A 22239-nucleotide genomic window follows, 5' to 3' on the forward strand; every position below is an offset into this window, starting at 1 on the left:
CTGTGCACTTGCAGTTAGATAATCGGGTTAAAACTCGACACATCAATCGTGTTTTCTGATCTTATGCAGAGAAATTCCGGAAACACTGCTTTTTTTTCTGAAGGACTAGGAGCTTATGCTATTTAACATCAGATCGTCGGAAAGTATTAGGTAAACCAGTCTCTTCACTGCGCCTTCTTTGGTTGTGTCAGTGCGATCCTGCTCGTGGCTCCGATGTGGAGCAATATAATGAGTGATGGCTTGATCCTCTTGAATAAATGTTTGAACCGAGCTTGGTCGGATTCTAGTAAGATAGGAAAAACTCGTCGGTGGGTTAGTTCGAAGGCATTTTCTATTGATCAGAAATGTTTGTCGGTTACAAATGAGGAAATAAGCGGAGTAAATACGGCGGTGCTCGCAGAGCTGGCCGGGAAAGTACAAGTCGACAAAATACAAGATAAGTAAAATGATAATTCTAGCCGCCAAGTATGAGTGTTGATATTCGGATGGGTCCGAGTTACCGGCGAAGGGTGGAAAACAAAGTTTTTCCATTGGGCGGAGACTGATGGGGGTTCTGAGTGTTTCGACGAGAACGCGATCGATTTGCGGGGTAGAGCTCATGATGTGGTGGATCTTAGGGTTTTGCCCGGTGGTGGCTGTACGGTCTGTGTTAAATAGCTGTCTTTGAATGGTCGGAGGGTTGCTCGTGTGACCAGCTATTCGGTTGTCGCCTTTTCTGCTTCTTCCTATTGGTGGAGACAAGCCATGACGAACTCTGACATGGTTGGTGCTGCGGCAACAAGGGTGGGTTCCGACTCTTCACTGGAGGTCAATTCTCGAGATTCATGTTGATCTGTGTCGATGCTTCTTCGTTCTGCCCCATGGTGGGTGCCAAATGTTTAATCCATAGCTGTGTGTATTGAAATCAGACATTATATTTTTATGTAGGTTTAGGAAAAGTTTTCATAGTGAGAACCAAATGGAAAAGAAAAACATAAATTTTTTTTTATAGATTATAGATTTCATTACAAAGATATATTTTTCTTAGAAGTGTAAAGTGAATCTAAGAATCTATAAAATATTTCTCGATAAAATGTGTTCTAGATCTAAGAAGAAAGAATCATCCCATCATAAGGAGGAGTGCCTCCTCTTTTATACAAGAAATCTAGGGTTTTCTAATGATCTCTTCTTGTAAATGAGCCTAGTTCATTGTCTAATGGACCTTGTTGAGGGATTAAGATCCATCTCCAACAACAAAGTTCGATCTTGGGAATTGTTCTTCTTCTTCTTAAGAGTGTTATGTTGTTTGGTTTTATTTGATAAATGTAAAACCATAGCTAGTGTTTTGTCTTGGTCGTTGTCTATGGGGACTTGTTGTCCGTCGGCTTTCGATTCCAGTGAATGGTTTTTCTTCTGCTGGCTTAGAACTCCGAGAGTTTTGAGCCAGCACTGGCTTTAGTTTAAATTTTCTGTAATCCTCGTTTTAATGATAATCTAATCTTCTAGCGTTAAAAAAAAAAGATAGTTATTAAAATAGATTGTAAAGTGTGTGTCGTATTGATGAAAGTACATGAGTATATATACAAGAGATTAAGTCTTTATCACGAGAGGACTATGTATTTAGATAAGTACAACATATCATTATCTATAATTCACATCATTATCTCTATACACCCCCGCAAGTTGGAGGTGAAAGATTTTGAATCTCCAGCTTGGACAGCAGATAAGAAAATGTAGTTGTTGGTAGGGCCTTGGTGAGAATGTCTGCAGGCTGCACAGTGGTTCTGATATGTTCTGTACTAATCAGCTTGTCCTCGACAGCATCGCGAACAAAATTGTAGTCCGACTCAATATGTTTCGTTCGTTCATGGAAAACTGGGTTAGCCGCAATGTAAATGGCCGCTTTGCTGTCACAAAAGAGTTGCATTGGGTGATCATGAGGTATGTCAAACGCACGCAGCAGTTGCTTGATCCACTTGAGCTCTTTTAAAGATGCTGCCATGGACCGATACTTAGGAAGCATAATTACTATATGTGAATATATGTGAATGCGTAAACCATAATTACTAAACAAAAACCAAATTTCGTAACAAAAAATACAACTTTTATAAATATTATGTATTAATGTATACACAGTAAAATGAAATATCTTTATGCGTAATTTATATTGTATTAAATTTGAAATAATTTCTTTAAGCTAACATCGTTGTCAATTGGTTAATCATATACGTAGATGATCTACAAATAATATATATGTATTAAATTTAATTAATTGGAGGAGAAGCAATGGCTAAAAAATATCGTGAGTAGGTATGTCTTGCAAGCAAAATATTCTTGAAAAGTTGCAAGTAGCAAATAAACAACGGGTAATCAATTAATTAACTACTACTTGACTAAGAAAGCAGATTAACAGCTTAGCTCTAAGCCTAGAATATGCATTTTTAATATATATAAGCTATCTCTCCTATCAAATACTAAAATCTATTTTTAAAACTTACGGTCACCTTCCGTAGCGGTTGAAGAAAAATATGTCCACGTATAAATCTTCTCGAGGAGGAACTCATTGCATCCAATATTTTGATCATATATTGAGTTTTAGAACAAATGGTGAACTTTAATTATATCAAACAACAAAGCAAATAATTACAAAGATAACAAAGACTTAATATCCCTTTCACATGTGCTCATATGCCTGGTGGCAGATTCTGTGGGCGCTTGCACCTAAACCCAGCTCACTGCCTTTTGTTTTCTACACAAAAACCAGTTTTAATAATACTAAGAATAAACAAACATGAGAATCGAAAGAATATTTTAGTGTTATAATTATATTTTGTGTCTGTGGTGTAATTAAGAATTCATAGTATGATATGGTTATAGCTTTGTCATATGTCATATGGATTGTTGGTGTTGGATCTCACATACAATATTCATTCGAAGAAATTTATTAACAGCAACGTTAATGCCCATGATTAGGTCTAAAATTGAGGACGGTCTAAAGAAAGAGGGGGTCAAATGGTCGATGAAGGATTATTTCTACCTCTATTCTTCTCCTTAATTATTATTCTTCTTCTTCTTTTTTTTGGCTTCCATCATTTTCACCGTATTCATCTTCCACTAGTTTGTATATTTTAATCAAGACATTAGTAAGAACAGAACACTATCTTTCATATTATTTTATGTACAATTTTGTTCCATTTTGTGATATCTCGATAAAAAAATTTAGCCCCTATTTTTTTTCGTGCAACCATATTGATAATATATGATCAGATTCGGATTGACTAAAAAGAGCAACTTGTTAAAGGTTAGTAATTCAAAGTTCTAATATGTATACAATAAGGTTATGAAATTACCATATTTCTCTTTTGAAAATAACCATTGGTCCCAGAATATGAGATCATACTGTGACTATATGATATAATTTCAAAATTTGACGCTATTAACAAAGACATAAAAAAAAAAAACCTGCCGGAAGGAACTACTTCATGCTGTCTCTGGACATCCCACACGGATATGGGTTCATGCTTTAGGGCCCATTTGCATACCCGGAGAAAGGGTCTATCCGTGGACTGCACCTCTCCTTAGGGATTAGTCTGGGCTCTTCCATAGGCCCGGGATACACCCAGGTTAAACAAAAAAAAAAAAAAAAAAGACATAAATAGAAGATAAGAAATGTTGTTTCTTTCCACCAAAAGATAAAAGAAGATTATCAAACCGCCATAGTACTTGAGCCAAAAAAAACCGCCATAGTACTACGTCTGTTTTCTAATAAATGATCGGATACATACATTTTGGTACAAATGTTCTATAAAAAATATATAATTCCACAAACGGTCGTCATCTGACTTTTGACTTATAAATCAAGAATTACAATCAAGTTACATGCAAGTCAATCAAATTAATGTAATTCTTTAACTAATTTTATAAACCAGACAGTTTACTAAAATTACCAAAAAATTAATTAAATTTTACCCAACAAAAAATTACCAATTAAAATCACATTATACGGTGTAAAGAAAATCATTTCCATTCTTCTCATACGTACACTATAGCTTTTTAACAAACGAAGGTTGGGACTCGCGAGATTCGCGGGTACACAAAATGAAAAATAAAATCAAGTCTACCCTTTTAGAAAAGTTGACTTATTCAAATTAATTAATGACGTCGCATACAGCTAATACGGGACCGTACCTTGACTTCCCTTCTCGGACATATCCTTTTATGCTTTATTTTTTAGATTTTAATGTATTTTCGTACATTTATCATTAAATATTAGTGCTTAAATACGTAATAGACAAATTGTCATAACAATATGTATTATAATGTCGTAAAAATGAATGATAAAGTCCTAACAAATATTTTTACTAAAAAACCGTTTCTTATATTCCCTAAGAACTTCGCTCTAACAGCATGATTAATCCAGGGCTTTTAGAGTAAAATTATTAGCGGAATATAAGAATCCGTCTCTTAACTTTTAACTAAAAAAGCTAAGAACCGGTTCTTAAATAAGAACTTTAAGAACCAGTTCTTAACTTTTTTAGTTAAAAGTTAAGAAACAGTTTCTTAACTTTCGCTAAGAACCCCATCTTAAGAACTCCGGGTTAATCATGGTCTAAAAAACCTTGGGTAATGATGCTTTAAAATATCATTTTTAACTTTTTTGTTTGTGTCCAGTACTCTTATACATAGTATTATATATACATTATATATCACTATATACGCAGTACCTAATTTTGTTGGTGGGTTGTTAAATATATATATATATATAGGTTTAAGCTTATCTATTAAAATAATTATCAACTTGAAATTATTTAAAAACTACACCCTTCTAAACAAATTTTGAAATTTTATTGTTTTAATTTAGTAATCTAAAAAGAAATCCAATATAACCAATGATAGAAAAACATCAAAATACACTTTTTAGCTACCAATTCATAAGAAAAGCTTGTTCATTTTTTTTCTTTGTAAAAATGCTTGTTCATTTTTAAAAAAAAAATACAATATCATATGCAACTGATTTCAGCTTTTGTAACTAAGTAAAACAAATATAGAAAAAGTTGGCATTAAAATTGTTTGATATGTAAAAAGAAGGTTATAAGAGATACGAACTAACTTAGATAATATGATAGAAAAGAATAAATCTAGAGAGAGAATTTCAGATTTCAACGCCATCTGTTGTCATCCGTACATATCTTCCATTTCGATCTTTAACTCTCTCTGCAATTTCTTTATTATATATAAGTAGGATATGTTTTCAACTCATTTATAACAATCTACATAACCTCTCTCTTTTTCTTCCTCTCTATTTCCTCTAAGCATTCTCGCTTTGTGGGTTCTTCTTTGTGTATACAATTATACAGATATATATATATATATATATATATGCACACACACATAGGAAGATATGATGGGTTACGAGCAGATGAATCAGATGACAATGACAACAACGGCGATGATGAAGAATTTCAATAAGATGGGACCAATCAATACTCCACATAAGAAAACGACTAGGAGAAGTGTATCGGCCATTGATGGCGGTGCAGCTGCGACGGCTGGAGAAGGAGACTGTCGACGGAATCTCAAGACTCTCGATCTTAGCGGCATGTCCTTGGCTTCCCTCTCAGCATCTTCTATCAACCTAGCTTCCATCTCAAAACTCGATCTCTCCAACAACAATATTCAGGTATATATATATATATATGTTGGATCATATATCTAATTTTCATCAACCGTAATTATACAGCTTTTGACTAAAATTTCGTGGAAATAATTTTTTTAATGAAAATAGACATTTCTGTCACTATTGAAAAAAAATAATAACACCTTAACAATAAGCTACAACCCTAAATGGAGCTTTCTCTTACAAAATTTCAAAAGTGCTTGAATTGTTAAAAGTTATTGTTTTCTCAATCTTTTTAAAAGTTGGTGTTTTCATGATTCACTTATAAATTTGTATGAACGATAATTAATAAATTTATTTAGCAACGAAAATCATCAAAAATAATATACTTCTTAAGTCAAAAGACAAAAACAAATCATCTGAGAGTACTAGTGTTCCTCGAAGGCTCGATAGGTTAACAAATAAAACTATACAGTACAACAATTTGTTGCGGCCGTCGTGCTCTATTTAAATGAATTTAATTAGAGCAGTTGTGGCTAATTGAATTATATAAGATCTTTGCTAAGCTGCTAACTAACAGATAAAGAAATGATAAAAATCGTAGATGTACTGAACTGAAGGCTGAAGCAAGGAAACTCTCTCTTGCATATGCATGATTCGTTGTATTCCTTATTTTGTGGTATTGTCATTTCCTGTTTTGTTTCAATAAAGAAAAAGTAATTAAATTTCTATTATTCATAACAAGACAAATCATAGGTTGCCGATTTTTTTTTAAAAAAAATTCCAGAAAATTTAATATTATCACAATTTTTCCGAACTCATTTTCATTTGGTCAACTCGAACCTTAGAAAGCATATTTTATTAAGGCACAAGTGTCCGTTATTTTCTTTTTGAAGTTTTCATTACATAATTGTTCTATATAAATAAAATATTAATGAAGAGCATTAATTATTGATAAATACGAGTTGATATGAACATTTACTTCTCTCTTTGACTCTGCTGAATGCTGTATTGAATCTGTCATCTGACTGCCAGTAACACTATTTTCTAAATAAACAACCGTTGTCAAAACTATTGTCTTGATACATTTAGTTTAAGTTTATACATAAATATTTGAATGTCCATAAGTTATGAACATGCGCGACTTAAGATTTGGTTAAAACTGGATGACTCATATATTTAGTTTCCATGCAGCAAATTCCTGAATCTCTAGTGGCGAGAATGTTAAATTTGTGGGCATTAGATTTGCACTCCAATCAGCTCAAAACACTTCCCAACTCCATTGGATGTCTTTCCAAGCTTAAGGTTCTTAATGTATCCGGAAATAATCTACAGCATCTCCCCAAAACTATAGAAGATTGCAGGTAAGACCCCTTCAACCGCGTCCACCTCTCTTATTATCAATGTACCAAAACGCAAAACGCATCCCAAAACGCAGATGGCTGGAAGAGCTGAACGCCAATTTCAACGAACTGACCATGCTTCCAGACACGATAGGGTTCGAGCTAACGAATCTAACGAAGCTCTCCGTGAACTCAAACAAGCTTGTCGTGTTACCAAGCTCCCTTAGCCACTTGACGTCGCTGCGTGTGCTCGACGCCAGACTTAATCGCCTTGGCTCGCTCCCTGATGATCTAGAGAACCTCGTGAACCTTCAGGTCCTTAACGTTAGCCAGAACTTCCAGCACTTGAAGGAGTTACCTTACTCCGTTGGGTTGTTGATATCTCTCGTGGAGCTTGACGTTAGTTATAACGGAATTACGGTTTTACCGGACTCCATAGGCTGTCTTCGCCGGATTCAGAAGCTCTCCCTCGAGGGCAATCCCCTCATCTCTCCACCTTTTGAAGTGGTACGCACAATTATGTTACTAATTTATATCTTACTTTAATTTATCATAGTAACATAAATTATTCTATTCTTTTGACGATATGGTACGAACCACTATGCCACATGTTATAGTGTAATAACATCGAAATTAAAGACGCATTCAACAGAATATTTACTAGACTAAAAGGCATAACTTGTCTCACAAGCATTATGATCTTTAGTGTGTTATAGTAAGCAACACAAGCATTATATACTTATATGAAAATATTATATCAGTTTTGTGTATAATATTTGTTATGTAAACGCTATGATCATCCTTTTAGTGCACTATGGAATAAATTAACATCATACAAGAAACTTCACAGACGTGAATAGAACAAAATAATCTTAAATTATGCTTATTATAATAAAGTTTGTGATATAGTTTAAGTTTGATGATCTGTTACAACAGGTGGAGCAAGGTTTAGAAGCAGTGAAGCAGTACATGAGCGAGAAGATGACCGAGTCTTATAAAGAAACCCCGATGAAGAAAAAGTTGTGGGGCATTGGTAAGATGGTCAAGTACAAGACCTTTAACGGCCTGAGCTCATCTCCGGGAAGGTCTCCAGGAAGAAGAACCGGCGGTGACCACCATGGAAACGAGAGGGAAGGGTTCATCAACGTCTCCGATTACCGCCAAATCGACGGAATCGCTTCCCCGAGACATGTGTCACTCTTCAACCCGAGACGCCTCTTGTCTCCATTCTCTGCTTATTTCTCTCCTCCGAGGTATTAGCTAGGGTTACTTTTGTCTTTTTATGTACAACAAACAGTCTTTTACTTTTACTTTTTTTTTTTTGCATGCAACGTTGTTTCCTTGTATTTTTTGTTTGTTCTTTTTCCCTGTATTATAGACTTTTGAGTGGCTTTTTACCGCTGGAACACATTTGTAAATCCTGACATAATAATTTGGTTCATGTTATCTTGTATATATCTAAGTAATGTAAGATCGCATTTGAAAAATATCAGTCGTACTGTGCAGTATTACCCGTCTTGGTCCGAGCCTGTTTGAGAAAACAAATATGGGGGTAGATTATATAATATAGGTCAGCCATGACCAAAACCTTCAGCCGCGGTCCAAATTATCTTATATACAGGGAAGAAGCGATAACTAATAAAATACCTAATTAAATAGTATAAATAAGTTTTCTATCTAGCCTTTTTTTTACTCAATAAGTCAATAGTGTGTTTATTCAAACTATGGAACCGAAGATCAAACGTTCCTCTCCATAAATACCTAGGTTTTCTATCTAGGTTTAGGCCAATCTTTATTGTGCATGCATAAATCTGTACCTAGTGTGTTAGGAATCGCCATGTAAATAAAAGTTCACATACAGAGAGTCTTAAGTTCATAACATTCGAACCCAGAGGAGATTAAGAAATGTAACAAATCAGAAAAGATTTTTAATCTTTGTTTCCAGATTCTTCCTTCTTGTCTGGTTCATCACTTTCCATCTGCGGTAATCTCTGCAACTAAAGGTTAAAAAAGAAATATTATAAATGAATATCTCCGATCATCTCTCCAATCCTATGGGTATATCTATCAATAAGAGAGAACAGGACAAATGTTTGGTTCAGCTAGACATTTCATCGAACAAGTTGAAGTTTGAACAACCGCAACAAAACACTATATTAAACAGAAGCTTTAGAGCACCCACCTCAGTGAAGCCCCTTTTGGGTTCATCTTTTCAATTTTTTATTTTTAAATTTTTTTTTTTAATTTAAAAAAAAAAAAAAAAAAACCTAGACCAATCGCGGGCCGCCACGACACGTGGAGCCTGCGCTACAGTGATGAATTTTAGGAGAGAAGAGTTCATCCCAAAGAGCTTTAGGAGAGAGGGGTTCATGGGATTGAATTATTTTATTATTTTTTTTTATTGATTTCTGTGTGAACTTCTCCCATAAACTTTCAATGCGGGTGCTCTTATATACGTGGCGAGTGAACGTCAACTTCCTCAATTTCATTAAATAAATTAATGTAATTCCAATATCTAATTGGTTTGCTCTCTACCGGCTCAAAACCAAACCGTTAAAACCAGATTCTCATATCACCTCAAGAAAGAAACAAAGGAAACAATTGCTCATTTGTTTTATTTTCTTTTGTTCTTCTCTTTACACACGTTGTAGATTGTGAGAAGAAAATGATAGAGAGCTGGAGCAAAGATGAGGTATAAAGTATTTAAATTGAATGTACAGACAAACATCTAAGTCCATCCTCTATAATCCTTTTGACAAGAACAGGACCAAGATCATACATATATATGTCAAGATAATGGTGTATACGTAAGAATAAGCCACTAAAACCACCTGAAGGCAACAATCGCCAGTAGCAAGAGGGAGAATCCCATCGCCTGCAACATCACCAGACTTCTTCATCATCATCATTTCGTTGGAAATCTCAAATAGTCAAGAGAGACAGAGGGAGAGAGGCATTACAGTGATTGCGGAAGCAGCAAGTCCTGCTCTTTCTCTAGGATCCTTGCGGTAGTAGTTCCCAAAATAGAGAAACGTCGAATAGTACCACAGGAATGGGAATAGTTCCCAAAATAAGATTTAGCAGGTAAGTATAGAGTAGCTCTATGGACTTAGAGTATCTAATTATGCAAAATAAAGAAATATATTAAAGGGGGAGAACAAGAAAAACTTCTTAAAAGTGAGAGGTTTAGAATTTCACCATCTCGAAATAGGGGTTCTCTTGGTTTGGGTTCTTAATATTTGTATTATGTATATATATATATATGTATATATTATATATGCGTAAATAATTGTGGAGTCTACAATTATTGTGAAACCCCATAAATAAGGTTTTTAAAGATTTTTAAAACCCTCTTTTAAGAAACCTTACCTAGAGGTTCTACAAAAATTGTGGATTCCACAATTACTTATATATATATAATATATATATATATATATATATATACATAACATATATATTAAAAACTCCCATTGGAAGTGCTCTAACCTCGCTATCCAAATGCCAATTTTTTATTGATTTGATTTTAAAAACAAAATAAATTTAATTAAGTAATTAAGTTCTATTAAAAAAATAATATTTTATTATTTTATTTAAGAAACCTATGTGGGTTGACAGCGTTGGTGTTGCTCTTAACTCGGAAACAAAAATGAGAACTCTACTCACGAGAACCATCCGATTACAACCAAAGCATGGAAGAGGTTTGTCATAAACTCCATTTTCCACATCGTCCACGTCTTTTACAAGCGTATATCTTCCTTTCCCACAAACCATAACATCTACAATACAAAGTTCAATAAAAGATGTCTAAAGGTTACACCTTAAAAGAGTTTCTTAATGCATAGAGAGATGGTACCTTTTATAGCAGAGTAATATCTACCAGCTGGTCTCATGAGACTAGCATATTTATTATCACCCATGGATTTAACCAGCTCTGCACTTCCATCTCCATGCTCTTTAACATCTACAAAGTGATCAAAACTCATGAAACTTGGATCACTTGAAAATCACTAAGACAAGAAATGAGGGAGAAGTCAAGGTTGTTTACTTTCTGCCATATGTTCTTCAGTGAAAGAGAGCGTTGATGAATGCAAAGCTCCTACTTCTGAGCTGAAACAGAACCATGAAAGAAAAAGAAAAACAGAGTCCAGCAGATCAGATTTGTAATGAATTAATTACTACTATCTCAGTTCTAGTCTTCTGGATAGACTTTTAGAGTTTTTACGCATATTAATAAAGTACATTAAATCATTTATAATAAAGTCAATTATCAATTTTCAATAATTCAAAAAATTATACTTGTGAAATACATTTTTTCCTAAAATATCAATCTCTGTGGAACGGAATAAGTATAAATCCACAAATATCAACTACAAGCTATCGATTTGAACTTTGAATGATCCAGCGTTCATAAACGAGCTGGAGATCGCTCGGCAAGTAAAGAGATAACTCACCAGAAATTTTCAAGAGCAGAAACTCGAGAAAGAGATTGATTACAAGAGAAGAGTTGAGATAATAACAATATCTGGAAAGAGAAGAGTCGTCGTCTTCTTCTTCGGCTGCTGCTTCAACTTCGTAAACGTTAACTACGGAGAGAGAGAGCAGAAAAGAAATATCGAAGTCAATGATTTTTTTTTTTTTTTTTTTTTTTTTTTTATAATCCAGGGTTCCCCCTTACGTAGGTCATTCCCTGAACCGGTTAAACAGCGGATGATTTTTTTTTTCTTACACCAAAAGCAACGTTGTCTTCTTCTTTCTTCGTATTTTGGAAATTATTCTAATTCATAACCAAATAACTCATTCTTCCAAGACTGTGTATCTATATATGTCATAAAGTATATTGTTTTAGTTGTTAGTTTATGTATTTATCACCATCTCATATATTGCACTATTTATATTCGTAATTGTGAACTGATTTTTAGATTATAGATTTGTTAATTATGAAAGATTAAACCATTTAAAAACAGTTATTTTCAAATTAAAAAAAAAAAATTCAAATGCTTTTTTTACCAGTGACTAATGACTATAATATGTAACTTTTCAAAACCATATTGTGTTTAAAATTTCCTTTTTGTTGAAAAGATGAAGGGATTGAGAAAAATAAGTATATCATGGGGGTAATTGGTAAGTATTATGAGTGATTTTCACAGTTCATTTTTTTCTACATCCACTTTAGTTTACCAATCATGTTTTAAGAAAAAAATTAAAATACAACCATAAAAACTAAAAATAAGAAACAAAATAGTTTTGGAAATCAATTTTTTAGAGTTTTTTAGTGCTCGGAAAATAATTAATCGACAGATACATCAATAAAATCTACAGCTATTATTCTAAAACCAAAAAATAAAAGCCATAACACTTACCAATCATCCCCTTGTTTCTTCTTTTGTTTGGCAACCTTTTGGCAACTTTTTTTTTTTTTGTCATCTGGTAGATTAAGATTATATCAAACATTCGGTTACACGCATACAATAACGACATTGTCTGAAGCCAAGAGTCGGCGAGGTAACAAGTACCACCCGAAGCCAAGAGCCGGCGAGGTAACAAGTACCACCCGGAGCCAAAAGATAAACATAACACACACTCTTAAAGCTAATATATAACCACGAAAAAGGAGACAAAAGGCAGAAGAGTGATAACCAAGCTTCAGCAAGGAATGCTCAACCATGCACTCGAAGATGAACTTACCTAGCGAGACCTCATCAACCACTAACACCAGTAGAAAGGAGTAACAAGAAGGACTTGAAGCACACAAACATCACCAATACATATAACTGAACTAGAAGAGGTTAGAATCTTTAACCGTCGTTGTAAACACCCTTCAATCCCAACTAAGTCTCGCCATTGGACCTTGAAAGAGTTCTCCACGCGCCTCATACGCACCAACATACCATCACCCTAAGGCAAAGCCTAAGAAAGCTTCTCGACTACGTCTTATTCAACAGCCGGTAACTAGATAAAAACCACTCCAAATCCAACATTAACACGAGCAAATCAGCGGCAATCGACCATCACTGAAGCAAAAGCTCCAGAAAAAACATCTATCTCCTTTCGATCCTCTCAAACACTAGAAATGGTCTCGCAAAGTTTCTTATCGTCAAAGATCAAAAACACTGAGGATGACTTCAATGAAAAGAAGCAGAACTCCCAAGCTCAAGCAATACGTCAAGTCACATACACATCTAAACCTCACTCACCTTTCCACAATGGCCACCAAGATAGCATAGAAACGAGGAAGGGACCGCAAACAGGAGAAACTCATGGGCAGGGGCTAGCGTCGCACTTCACCGGTTCTGGATCCAACCAAATATCCCAAAACCACCGTAAGGCCACAACACAACGAGCATGAGCCCTTCACTTCTACCACCCAAATCGAATGGAGGAAAACCAGGAGCATGAATCTGGGAGATACCATCGCGATTCACGACGACGGACACCAAACAGAAAGCCCATGACCACCTCAACAAATAAGAGCATCGATAAACACTTAGATCTAGAAACTCCAGTCTGCGAAATCTCCTTCCAAAGCTTAAAAACAACAGAAAATACACAATAGAAAGCTAATCAAAGCAAACTAGACCGGCAGTGGTGCTAGAGGAGCCACCACGCGCCAGTCACCGAAGAAACAAGTAGAGTTGAGGCAGGGGAAGAAAAAGTTCGGGGGAGAAGAAGGAAAGGAGAGAGAAAAACCTTCGATGCTTTTGTCTAATAGTCACACTAATAGAGATTTAAACTTCTGTTCTCACATAATCCCTATCAAAATCATGTAGAATAGTCTATCATGATCTCCTATACTGTGGATCAAATAGTCCAATTAGAAAATAGTTTTATCAAACTCTCAAAGAAAAAAACTTGTTTTTAAGAATGCTTGTACTTCTTTTGAAAAAAGAGAGAATTAGGTAATAGGTACAACAAATACTCTCTCTGTTCCTGAAAGTAAGATTTTCTAGAGTATGCACGCTTATTAAGAATTTAATAAATATTTATAATTTAATTTATTTTTTATTTTATTATACACTTTCCAATAACTTTTCACTAATGAAATTTAATTAATTCAAATATTCTCAATTTATGTTTCTCAAAAGTATAAAAAAGTACCTTAACAATATAGAAAATCTATCTTTGTGGAACAAGAAAAAAATCTAAAACATCTTATTTTCAGGAACGGAGGTAGTATTAAATTACGTCCAATTCAACATCACTTATGTATATTGTACTTTTTATTATTTTTTCATGTAGTGTTTATTTAATAATCATGACGATTTAAATATAGATTGTATTTTGTGTGTTTAAGCAATAATTAATATCAAGAAGCTGTTACATAATGCAAATAAAAAAATAATATCACAACAATAAGACCATTCCTCGAAGAAAATTAATCATAAGACTAGTACAATTAAAACAATAATCATCATCATTAGCCTCTCTTCTTTGTCTTAATGGCTTTGTCTTAATGGGAACATTGAAAAGTGGGGAAGTTAAAATGTAATGATGTTTGGTGATAAAATAAAAAAACTTTTAAAAGGAAGAAAATACGAGTCAAGGAGAAGTCAATGACCATATAGTCTTCGTCTTCTTCTTATTCATATTTCATAGTGGTGAGCTACACGACGTCTGTCTAGCGTTCGTCATTTTTCTAATCTCTCTGACCTCTGCTACTGTGTATCCGTTCGTGTTGCTTTGATCTCTCTGATCAGACATGAAGAGAGGCACCTTGAGTCTTAATCCCATCTCTCTCCCTCCTCCTGAGCAATCCATCTCCAAATTCTTGTACCTCTCTCTCTCTCCTCTCTTTTTGGATTCTTCCTAATGTTTTTGGTGATTACTTTTTATTTTATTCTTCAAATGAAGATGCTCTCCTTCGAATCTAGATCTCTTGCTAATTTAACAAATCAGAGCTCACTTTTTAGGATTCGTTTTCATTACCAAAAGTGATTCTATTGTGTAAAATTGTTGGACTATGTTTCGATGAGTCTTCTAACGTTGTTACAATGGTTTAGAACACAGAGCGGAACGTTCAAGGATGGAGACCTTCAAGTGAACAAAGATGGAATCCAGACAGTATCTCATTCTGAGCCTGGAGCTGTAAGTCTCAGCTTCTTGAAAACTGAGATCTCGCTCTCTTCTCTTACATTGTTATCAATAAGAAAGTTGAAATCTTTTTGTGCAGCCACCACCTATTGATCCATTGGACAACCAGTTGAGTTTGGCTGATCTTGAAGTGATCAAAGTCATTGGCAAAGGAAGCAGTGGTAGTGTTCAGCTGGTTAAACACAAACTAACTCAACAGTTTTTCGCTACTAAGGTCCGGTTCTGTTTTGTTGGTTGTTTCTTTTCAAATGTTATTCTTCTCTTGTCTGAACAAACGATGACACATTATATTATATTCAGGTTATTCAGTTAAACACAGAAGAGTCCACATGTCGAGCCATTTCTCAGGAGCTGAGGATAAACTTGGCCTCGCAATGCCCATATCTCGTCTCATGTTATCAGTCTTTCTACCATAACGGTCTCGTTTCAATCGTAATGGAGTTCATGGACGGTGGATCTCTTTTGGATTTGTTGAAGAAAGTCCAGAGAGTTCCTGAAAACATGCTTGCTGCCATCTCCAAGCGAGTACTCTACGCAAAAACTTATAAAACACGGTTTCTATTTTTATCTGGCTCTTGGAGAACACATAACTAAGCTTTTTTTCTTCGACTAGGTGCTCCGAGGCTTGTGCTATATTCACGATGAGAGGCGAATCATTCATAGGGACTTGAAGCCTTCCAACTTGCTAATCAATCACAGAGGTGAAGTCAAGATCGCCGACTTTGGTGTCAGCAAGATATTGTCTAGCACAAGCAGTCTAGCGAATACCTTCGTGGGCACTGACTTCTATATGTCGGTGAGTAGTTTCCTCTATTCACCTCTCAACCCTCACCAACCATGCATGAAATCAATGTTCGACAAATCCGCAGGCGGTAACTAACCGTTTAGTAAACTAGCTATTAAATGCGGCATATACGTTAATGAATTATTAATTTATTTTTATATATATTTTATATTTTATATTTATATTGGATATTTTAATTTTTTCGGTTTAATATAAAATTATTTTTATGAATTATAAATATAAGATATACAAAAAAAATTAGACAAACTTATGGATACACACTAATATTATTGTCTGATTTAATAAATTTAGACTAGTTTATATCCATTTACATCAATTTTATCCGATTTTTCTTATGGTTTAAACTAATTTAAATTATAGAAATCGGAATTTAAAAAAAATTGTTTTGGCTATAATAGATTTGTAGCCTACACCGATTTTTAGTACATATTGCATGCATCAGAGTCAAAATGAGCTTTTGTATGAATTACCGGTATTATTCTCATCTGTCTTTCAGCCAGAGAGAATCAGTGGAAAAGCGTATGGGAACAAGTGTGATATTTGGAGTTTGGGAGTGGTTCTGCTCGAATGTGCAACGGGTAAGTTTCCGTATACTCCTCCTGAAAACATGAAGGGATGGACTAGCATGTATGAGCTAGTTGACGCCATTGTTGAAAACCCGCCTCCTCGTGCACCTTCCCATCTGTTTTCTCCAGAGTTTTGCTCCTTCATCTCGCAATGGTTAGACATATTTTTTCAGACCGTTTCACGTTATGTTTCTGTAACGAGTGGGCTTTTGAAATGATGCTTTTATGACTCGTGTAGTGTACAAAAAGATCCAAGGGATAGGAAATCAGCAAAGGAGCTTCTGGTGAGTAATCATACAAGAAGAGTAACTCTGTCATCTTTCTTCTTGTAAACCACTCTTAACAACTTTCTTTGATTCTTGCTATTCCTAGGAACATAGGTTCGTGAACATGTTTGAAGATGTGGATCTCTCGTCTTACTTCACCGCCGCAGGATCTTTGATTCCCCCACTAGCTAACAGCTAGAACCGAGTTTGAACAATCCTTTTAACACCAAGTTATATATATATTTTATATCCACTGGAAGAGACGATATTTACGTGATGTTGCGACTTATGAGAGAATTATTTTGATAAACATTAAAATATATTTATATTTTCAAAGTATTGAAATTTATTTGGATAAACAATAATTAATGTATATTGTAAGTTTGTAACCATATTACAATTAGCCCGGGAAGAAAAATACAAGGGGCTTTTAGGATATGCTTAGAAGAGCTTAACACTTTAAGCTACATTATATCATACGATTGTAAATTTATAATGTTAGTTAAAAAATAATTTAAAAAAAAAACACATTACATATTCAGTGATTAAAAAAGAGAAGAAAAAGGACCATCTGCTTCAATTCAAGGGCTTGCTCTTGAATTTCCTCTGAGGCTTCAAATCAACCACCACCACGGTGATGTTGTCTTTGCTCCCTCTCTGTAACGCCAGTTTTGACAAGTACTCAGCTGCGGACATTGCGGCCGGATCTTTCCCTTCCCCTCTCCTCTCATTCGTGAGCAACGACGCATCTCCAGCCATCGCGTTCTTCTTGTGCCACAAGAGAATCCGCTTCCGCGCCATCTCGCACGCTTCCTCACCCGTCATTACATCCCAAACACCGTCACTCGCCAGAATGAGACAGTCATCTTCTTTAACTCTCCTCACAGCCGTCACTTCCGGATCTGGAATGATCGACGGTTTCAAGTATCTATCGCCTGTCACACAATATATGTTTTGTAAGTAAAAAAAAAGATTTCTATTTAATAACCATTGATCTTTTAGTTAGTAATGTAAGGAAAGCTTACCAATGGATCTTGACATGGCGAGAACACCAAAGACACGAGCTCCGTTCCACCTGATCACTTTCCCTCCGGCTGCTTCAATCCTCTCCGCTTCATCTTCTCTATCCGGCTACACACAAATACATAAGAAATGGATTCATAAAACTGACACAACCAATCTAACTATAGATCCAAACTGTTTTGTCGGAAAATAGCTATTATGCGTACTTTGTGGTCAGTGGACAAAGGGAGAGCAGTTTTGCCACGGCAAATAACGGCTCTGGAGTCGCCGCAATTCGCGACGAAGATATGAGTCGGGAAAACGACAGCGACCACCGAGGTTGACCCAACCGTCTCCGGGGCCACCGACTCGATCTCCGAGTCAACGCGGAGGAACGAGTTGAACAAAGCCCTCTTCCACTTCTCCTGCCACGTGTCGCCATCGCAGAGCGTCGGATTCTCCCTGGCTACCTCCTCAGCTAAAGCCAGATGCATCCTCTCTCTACAATAGTCCGCAACCTACACAACACAACACAACACAAAGCGGTTGACTTTTCTACTAAATTATCGGATCTGGTCGGAATATACTCGGGAGACCGTTGACTTTTTTTTTTACCTGAGAACCGCCGTGCCCGTCGTAGACACCGAAGAAATGAGCGGTTGACTGAGGATTGAACCGACCATCCACCAGCGAATTGGTCGGAGATTGAAGGAACCTAGGTATCGCGGAGACAGCATCTTCCATCTCCGGTCTTCTCCCACAGATCGAAGTAAAACCGTACAAAGGCACACTCTTGAACTCGAACAGGCTCCTGCTCTCCGTTCTGCTTATCATCTTCTTCTCGCTCTGAACCGTCGATCTCTCGTCGGAGCCGTTGATCCCTTCTCCGGATGATGATGATGCCGAAACTATTCTAGATTGAGCTCCAGAAACAGAACACGAAGAAGTCTCGCCGTTGTTGTCGGAATCTTGAGCTGAGTATTGGCCGTTGCAGTAGCCTTTACCCAGCATGATCCCTGCGAGCTCCATCTGGGGGGTCTCGGGGAATGGCATGAAAGGCATAGCAACCGCCGGAGATACCTCCTCCATTGTTGGAATCGTAAAGCTTTGAGCTTTAATGGAACAAAAGTGAAAAGTCGACAGATCTTCTACAAAAAGATTTGAGGAGAAACAACTTTATTAGAAGAAGCTATGTAGACAAGAAGCCCATGACTCCTCACCAAGAAAAAAAGAAGGAACTTTTAGCTACCGCAGGAAACAGATGATACACCAATTTTCCCGGGAAAATCAACCACACAGCAAAAAGAAAAAAAAAAGATGAATGAATTGAATTGAATTGAATTAAATTTCAAACGAGGGTTTCCTAGATTGTGGGTGATTCGTTAGAACCTCTTAATGACTCTGTGCAAATATTTCTCTCTCTCTCTTTAATTAATTCCTACTACCTAAAAGTTGAAAGAAGACTGTTTTTTTTCTTCTTCTAATACTTCATGCGCCTTCTTCTTCTTCACAGATATAAAGAGAAAAAAAGGAGGAGGATATTGGTATGCAAAGGCAACAATCTGCTATTTATGTTAACTTAAATATAGGTATTGATCTATATTTTATTTTATTATAAAGTCATGTTCTATACTTCTATTATCTGTTTCTTTTAGTTTTTTTTTTTTTTGTAATAAGGGGAGATGTTTCGTTCTTGAAATTTTAAAATTATAAAAGATACGTTTTCAGTGTTCAAAAATCTGTAGGTTTTTCATTGGTAGTTTTTTCGGCCGGATTAATATTCTAAAACCAAAATCCTATGTTATTTTATCAAACAATTTATGATTCTATTACAAATTTTTAGAATAAGTATAACTACTATGAAAACAAAAAATTTAACTTCACAGATAAATTATCTATCTAACCAGAATTTTACAATTTAATGAATGGTTTTATTTGCATTACGTTAAAACTTCTTTATAAACCATCAATTTATAAAACAAATCACATGCTCTTTTATTCTCAGTATCTTCAATATTTAATATTTAGTAATCATTGAATTAAGAGAATTTCACAACGAAATTTGTTTAATCATTTCACCAAAAAAATACTATTGTTTAATCATTAACTTTAGTTAGGCAATCGGTTTAATGAAATTATTGTACTAGTATATTTTAGTAGATGACTTTCACTAATAGACGTACGTGTCACATTCCGATTTAAGTCTTGTAATTTACAATATATTTATTTGTCATATATACAGATTTAATCCGAAATACACGAAAGTTTATTCGTAACTTCTAACCTTTGGACTAAATAAACCAAACATCATATTCGTATACCATTTAAAAAATAAACAAAATAATAATCAAATCTTCTGTCATTTTCAGTATAAGAATAATATTTTATCCGTATAATTAAGATAAGAAAAGAATTGGATGTTCTTATTTTCTGGAAAAATAGAAGACCACCGGTAAAATATCTTAATAATTATAATTTAAGGGGAATCATTACATTATCATTTTTTATAATTTGTAAACCTTTTTTGGTCAAACTTCAAACTATTTTTGTATATATCTGTTAGCGTAGGAACAAACCATATTCATAACCTATATAATCGAATCTTTAATCCACTAAAAATCCATATATAGAATGGTTCTGCACAATGGTGAAAATAAAATAAAAAAAAGAATGGTTCTGCAAAAGAATTTGGTCTTTGTATTTTTCTGTAAACATCACGAAAATATAACCGTCTCGCAATTATAAAATGGGTTAAAACCTACTTGCAATCATTTTATTTCGAAATGTTTTGATAGAAATCCATTAATTCGACCCTAATTACTCTTTGTATTGACCATTTGACCAGAAAACAAAACTATTTGTATGGAACATATTTTTATCACAATAAAGAACAAAAATCATTGAAAGAAAATAACGTGAATGTTGTTCAAAAAAAAAAAAAAATAACGTGAATAATAATGGTCCCACGTTCAGCGGTAAACCGGTGGATGATCGACAGGTAGAGGAAGAAAAAGTCTATTTTGGTGAACGAGAGAGTGTGACGTGTACGGTTCGAGTTGTGTTGGACGAGAGAAAAAGATTCATTGCACTGACAAAGACAACCCATTAAATTCCGTAAATATCTTGTCTTTAAACTCTCTCTTATTTTTTTCTTGAATCTTAAAATCTCAAATAAATAAATATTATTTGGTTGTCAACAGAACGTTACTAGTATACAACATATTTTTATCAAGTTCCATATGTTTTGTGCCACTTGTGCTGTATTTCTTTTGGACAATGTGTAATATGAAATGGAAATGTGAAAGTTGGTTCTGGAGTATGGGCAGTGAACAAAATACCCAAGACACCTCAAATTCAATGAACCAATATAGAAAAGTTGTACAACATAGATATTTTGAAATCAATATGAGATATAAGAGGCTCTTATATATCTTAGAGAAATTGAGAAGATGGCCAAGAAAACATGTATTGTAGTGGATGGATGTTTTAATTTATGTTTACTTATTTTTATGTTAATACTTTTAGCTTTCCTTGCGGGGAATGCGGTTAAGGGAAGAAGCAAGGAGGTTCAACGTAATCAAAACCTAACCAGTAACCAGAAGCAAAAGAATTGTACTATATATACCAGGTTACTTATATGTTTTGTGATATTCTCAAAATAATGAATAAAGTGGTCTATATTTACATCCCATTCATATAATTGACGCCTCCCATTATTGGTGAAACAGACTATTCGAGTATTTTGATATGCAACATGATCTTGTTTCCATTAACAAAAGAAAAGGCTTATTTTATCAATCTCTTGAGTTTTCTGACCAAAAAAAAAACCTTTCAACTCTTGAGTTTTTTTTCCCACAAACTCATGACAACATCAATAAGTAAATGGACCACATCCTGAGTAGTGTTTCTATGATCATCAATTCATCTCAATCATTATAGTTTATTCTGAGAATCATTACGTGTAATGGATCAAGTACTAACTACGAATCAGTATGTATCAATGCTGCTAGTGTTAACCATTCCTGCATGCGGTTGATCACCATATAGAAATTTCGGGAGAGATAAGCATCAATATGGCCAGGTTATATATTATTTCCCTATGTTACTAGTCCATCATATCTACATGTCGTCTCAGTTCAATGACAAAAAAGCTTTTGTAAATATCAATTACGCTAGGATTCCCTTTAGATGGGCATTATTATTGCAGGCCCAATAAAATTCCTGAATGAAATCGATATCGATATTGGAAAGTGGAAATTATATTAGTCAATAAGAGTCTTCTTCGTCTATGAGAGATTTTTTTTTTTTTTTTATGAGAGACTTGCCAATTGCCATCTCGAAGTTTCACCGTTCTCTGACTCTTAAGACAATGGTGATGATTCTGGACTCAATTGATTTTTATAATGAGCTTCAGGGTCAGTGTTTTCCTGTTTTGGTGTTATAACTTTCTTATAAGTTTTCGACTTGATGATTGAATATCTGCTGCAGAAATTTTGTTTTTCAAATTAGGAACGTTACATCATTCATTAGTCATTTATACCTAGAACTGATCGAAAATATCTAAAGGTTTGAT

General features: G+C 34.8%; 3 protein-coding genes and 1 long non-coding RNA gene across 4 annotated transcripts; 2 read left to right on the forward strand and 2 right to left on the reverse strand.

The window, feature by feature from the left end:
* Positions 1-5261: 5261 nt before the first annotated feature.
* LOC106304637 (plant intracellular Ras-group-related LRR protein 8) lies at positions 5262-8364 on the forward strand. Its single transcript, XM_013741039.1, has 4 exons — positions 5262-5659; positions 6791-6960; positions 7035-7446; positions 7876-8364. Exons 1-4 carry the CDS (start codon positions 5381-5383, stop codon positions 8197-8199), a joined length of 1185 nt encoding a protein of 394 aa, XP_013596493.1. The 5' UTR covers positions 5262-5380; the 3' UTR covers positions 8200-8364.
* A 1252-nt stretch (positions 8365-9616) lies between these two features.
* LOC106306042 lies at positions 9617-11568 on the reverse strand. The gene is made up of 5 exons (XR_001263110.1): positions 11391-11568; positions 10985-11046; positions 10793-10900; positions 9900-10715; positions 9617-9814 (listed from the first exon to the last, which is right to left on the reverse strand). It is a non-coding gene; the product is annotated as an uncharacterized LOC106306042 (long non-coding RNA).
* Positions 11569-14442: 2874 nt separating this feature from the next.
* Positions 14443-17009, forward strand: LOC106306041 (mitogen-activated protein kinase kinase 1). Its single transcript, XM_013742493.1, has 8 exons — positions 14443-14706; positions 14937-15021; positions 15107-15241; positions 15328-15552; positions 15641-15823; positions 16329-16552; positions 16637-16682; positions 16771-17009. Exons 1-8 carry the CDS (start codon positions 14636-14638, stop codon positions 16861-16863), a joined length of 1062 nt encoding a protein of 353 aa, XP_013597947.1. The 5' UTR covers positions 14443-14635; the 3' UTR covers positions 16864-17009.
* Positions 17010-17019: 10 nt separating this feature from the next.
* LOC106306040 (protein phosphatase 2C 56-like) lies at positions 17020-19239 on the reverse strand. Its single transcript, XM_013742492.1, has 4 exons — positions 18282-19239; positions 17894-18184; positions 17690-17795; positions 17020-17599 (listed from the first exon to the last, which is right to left on the reverse strand). Exons 1-4 carry the CDS (start codon positions 18753-18755, stop codon positions 17241-17243), a joined length of 1230 nt encoding a protein of 409 aa, XP_013597946.1. The 5' UTR covers positions 18756-19239; the 3' UTR covers positions 17020-17240.
* Positions 19240-22239: the final 3000 nt, after the last annotated feature.

This window comes from Brassica oleracea, chromosome C7 (genome assembly GCF_000695525.1).
Source record: "Brassica oleracea var. oleracea cultivar TO1000 chromosome C7, BOL, whole genome shotgun sequence".
Lineage (NCBI taxonomy): Eukaryota > Viridiplantae > Streptophyta > Magnoliopsida > Brassicales > Brassicaceae > Brassica > Brassica oleracea.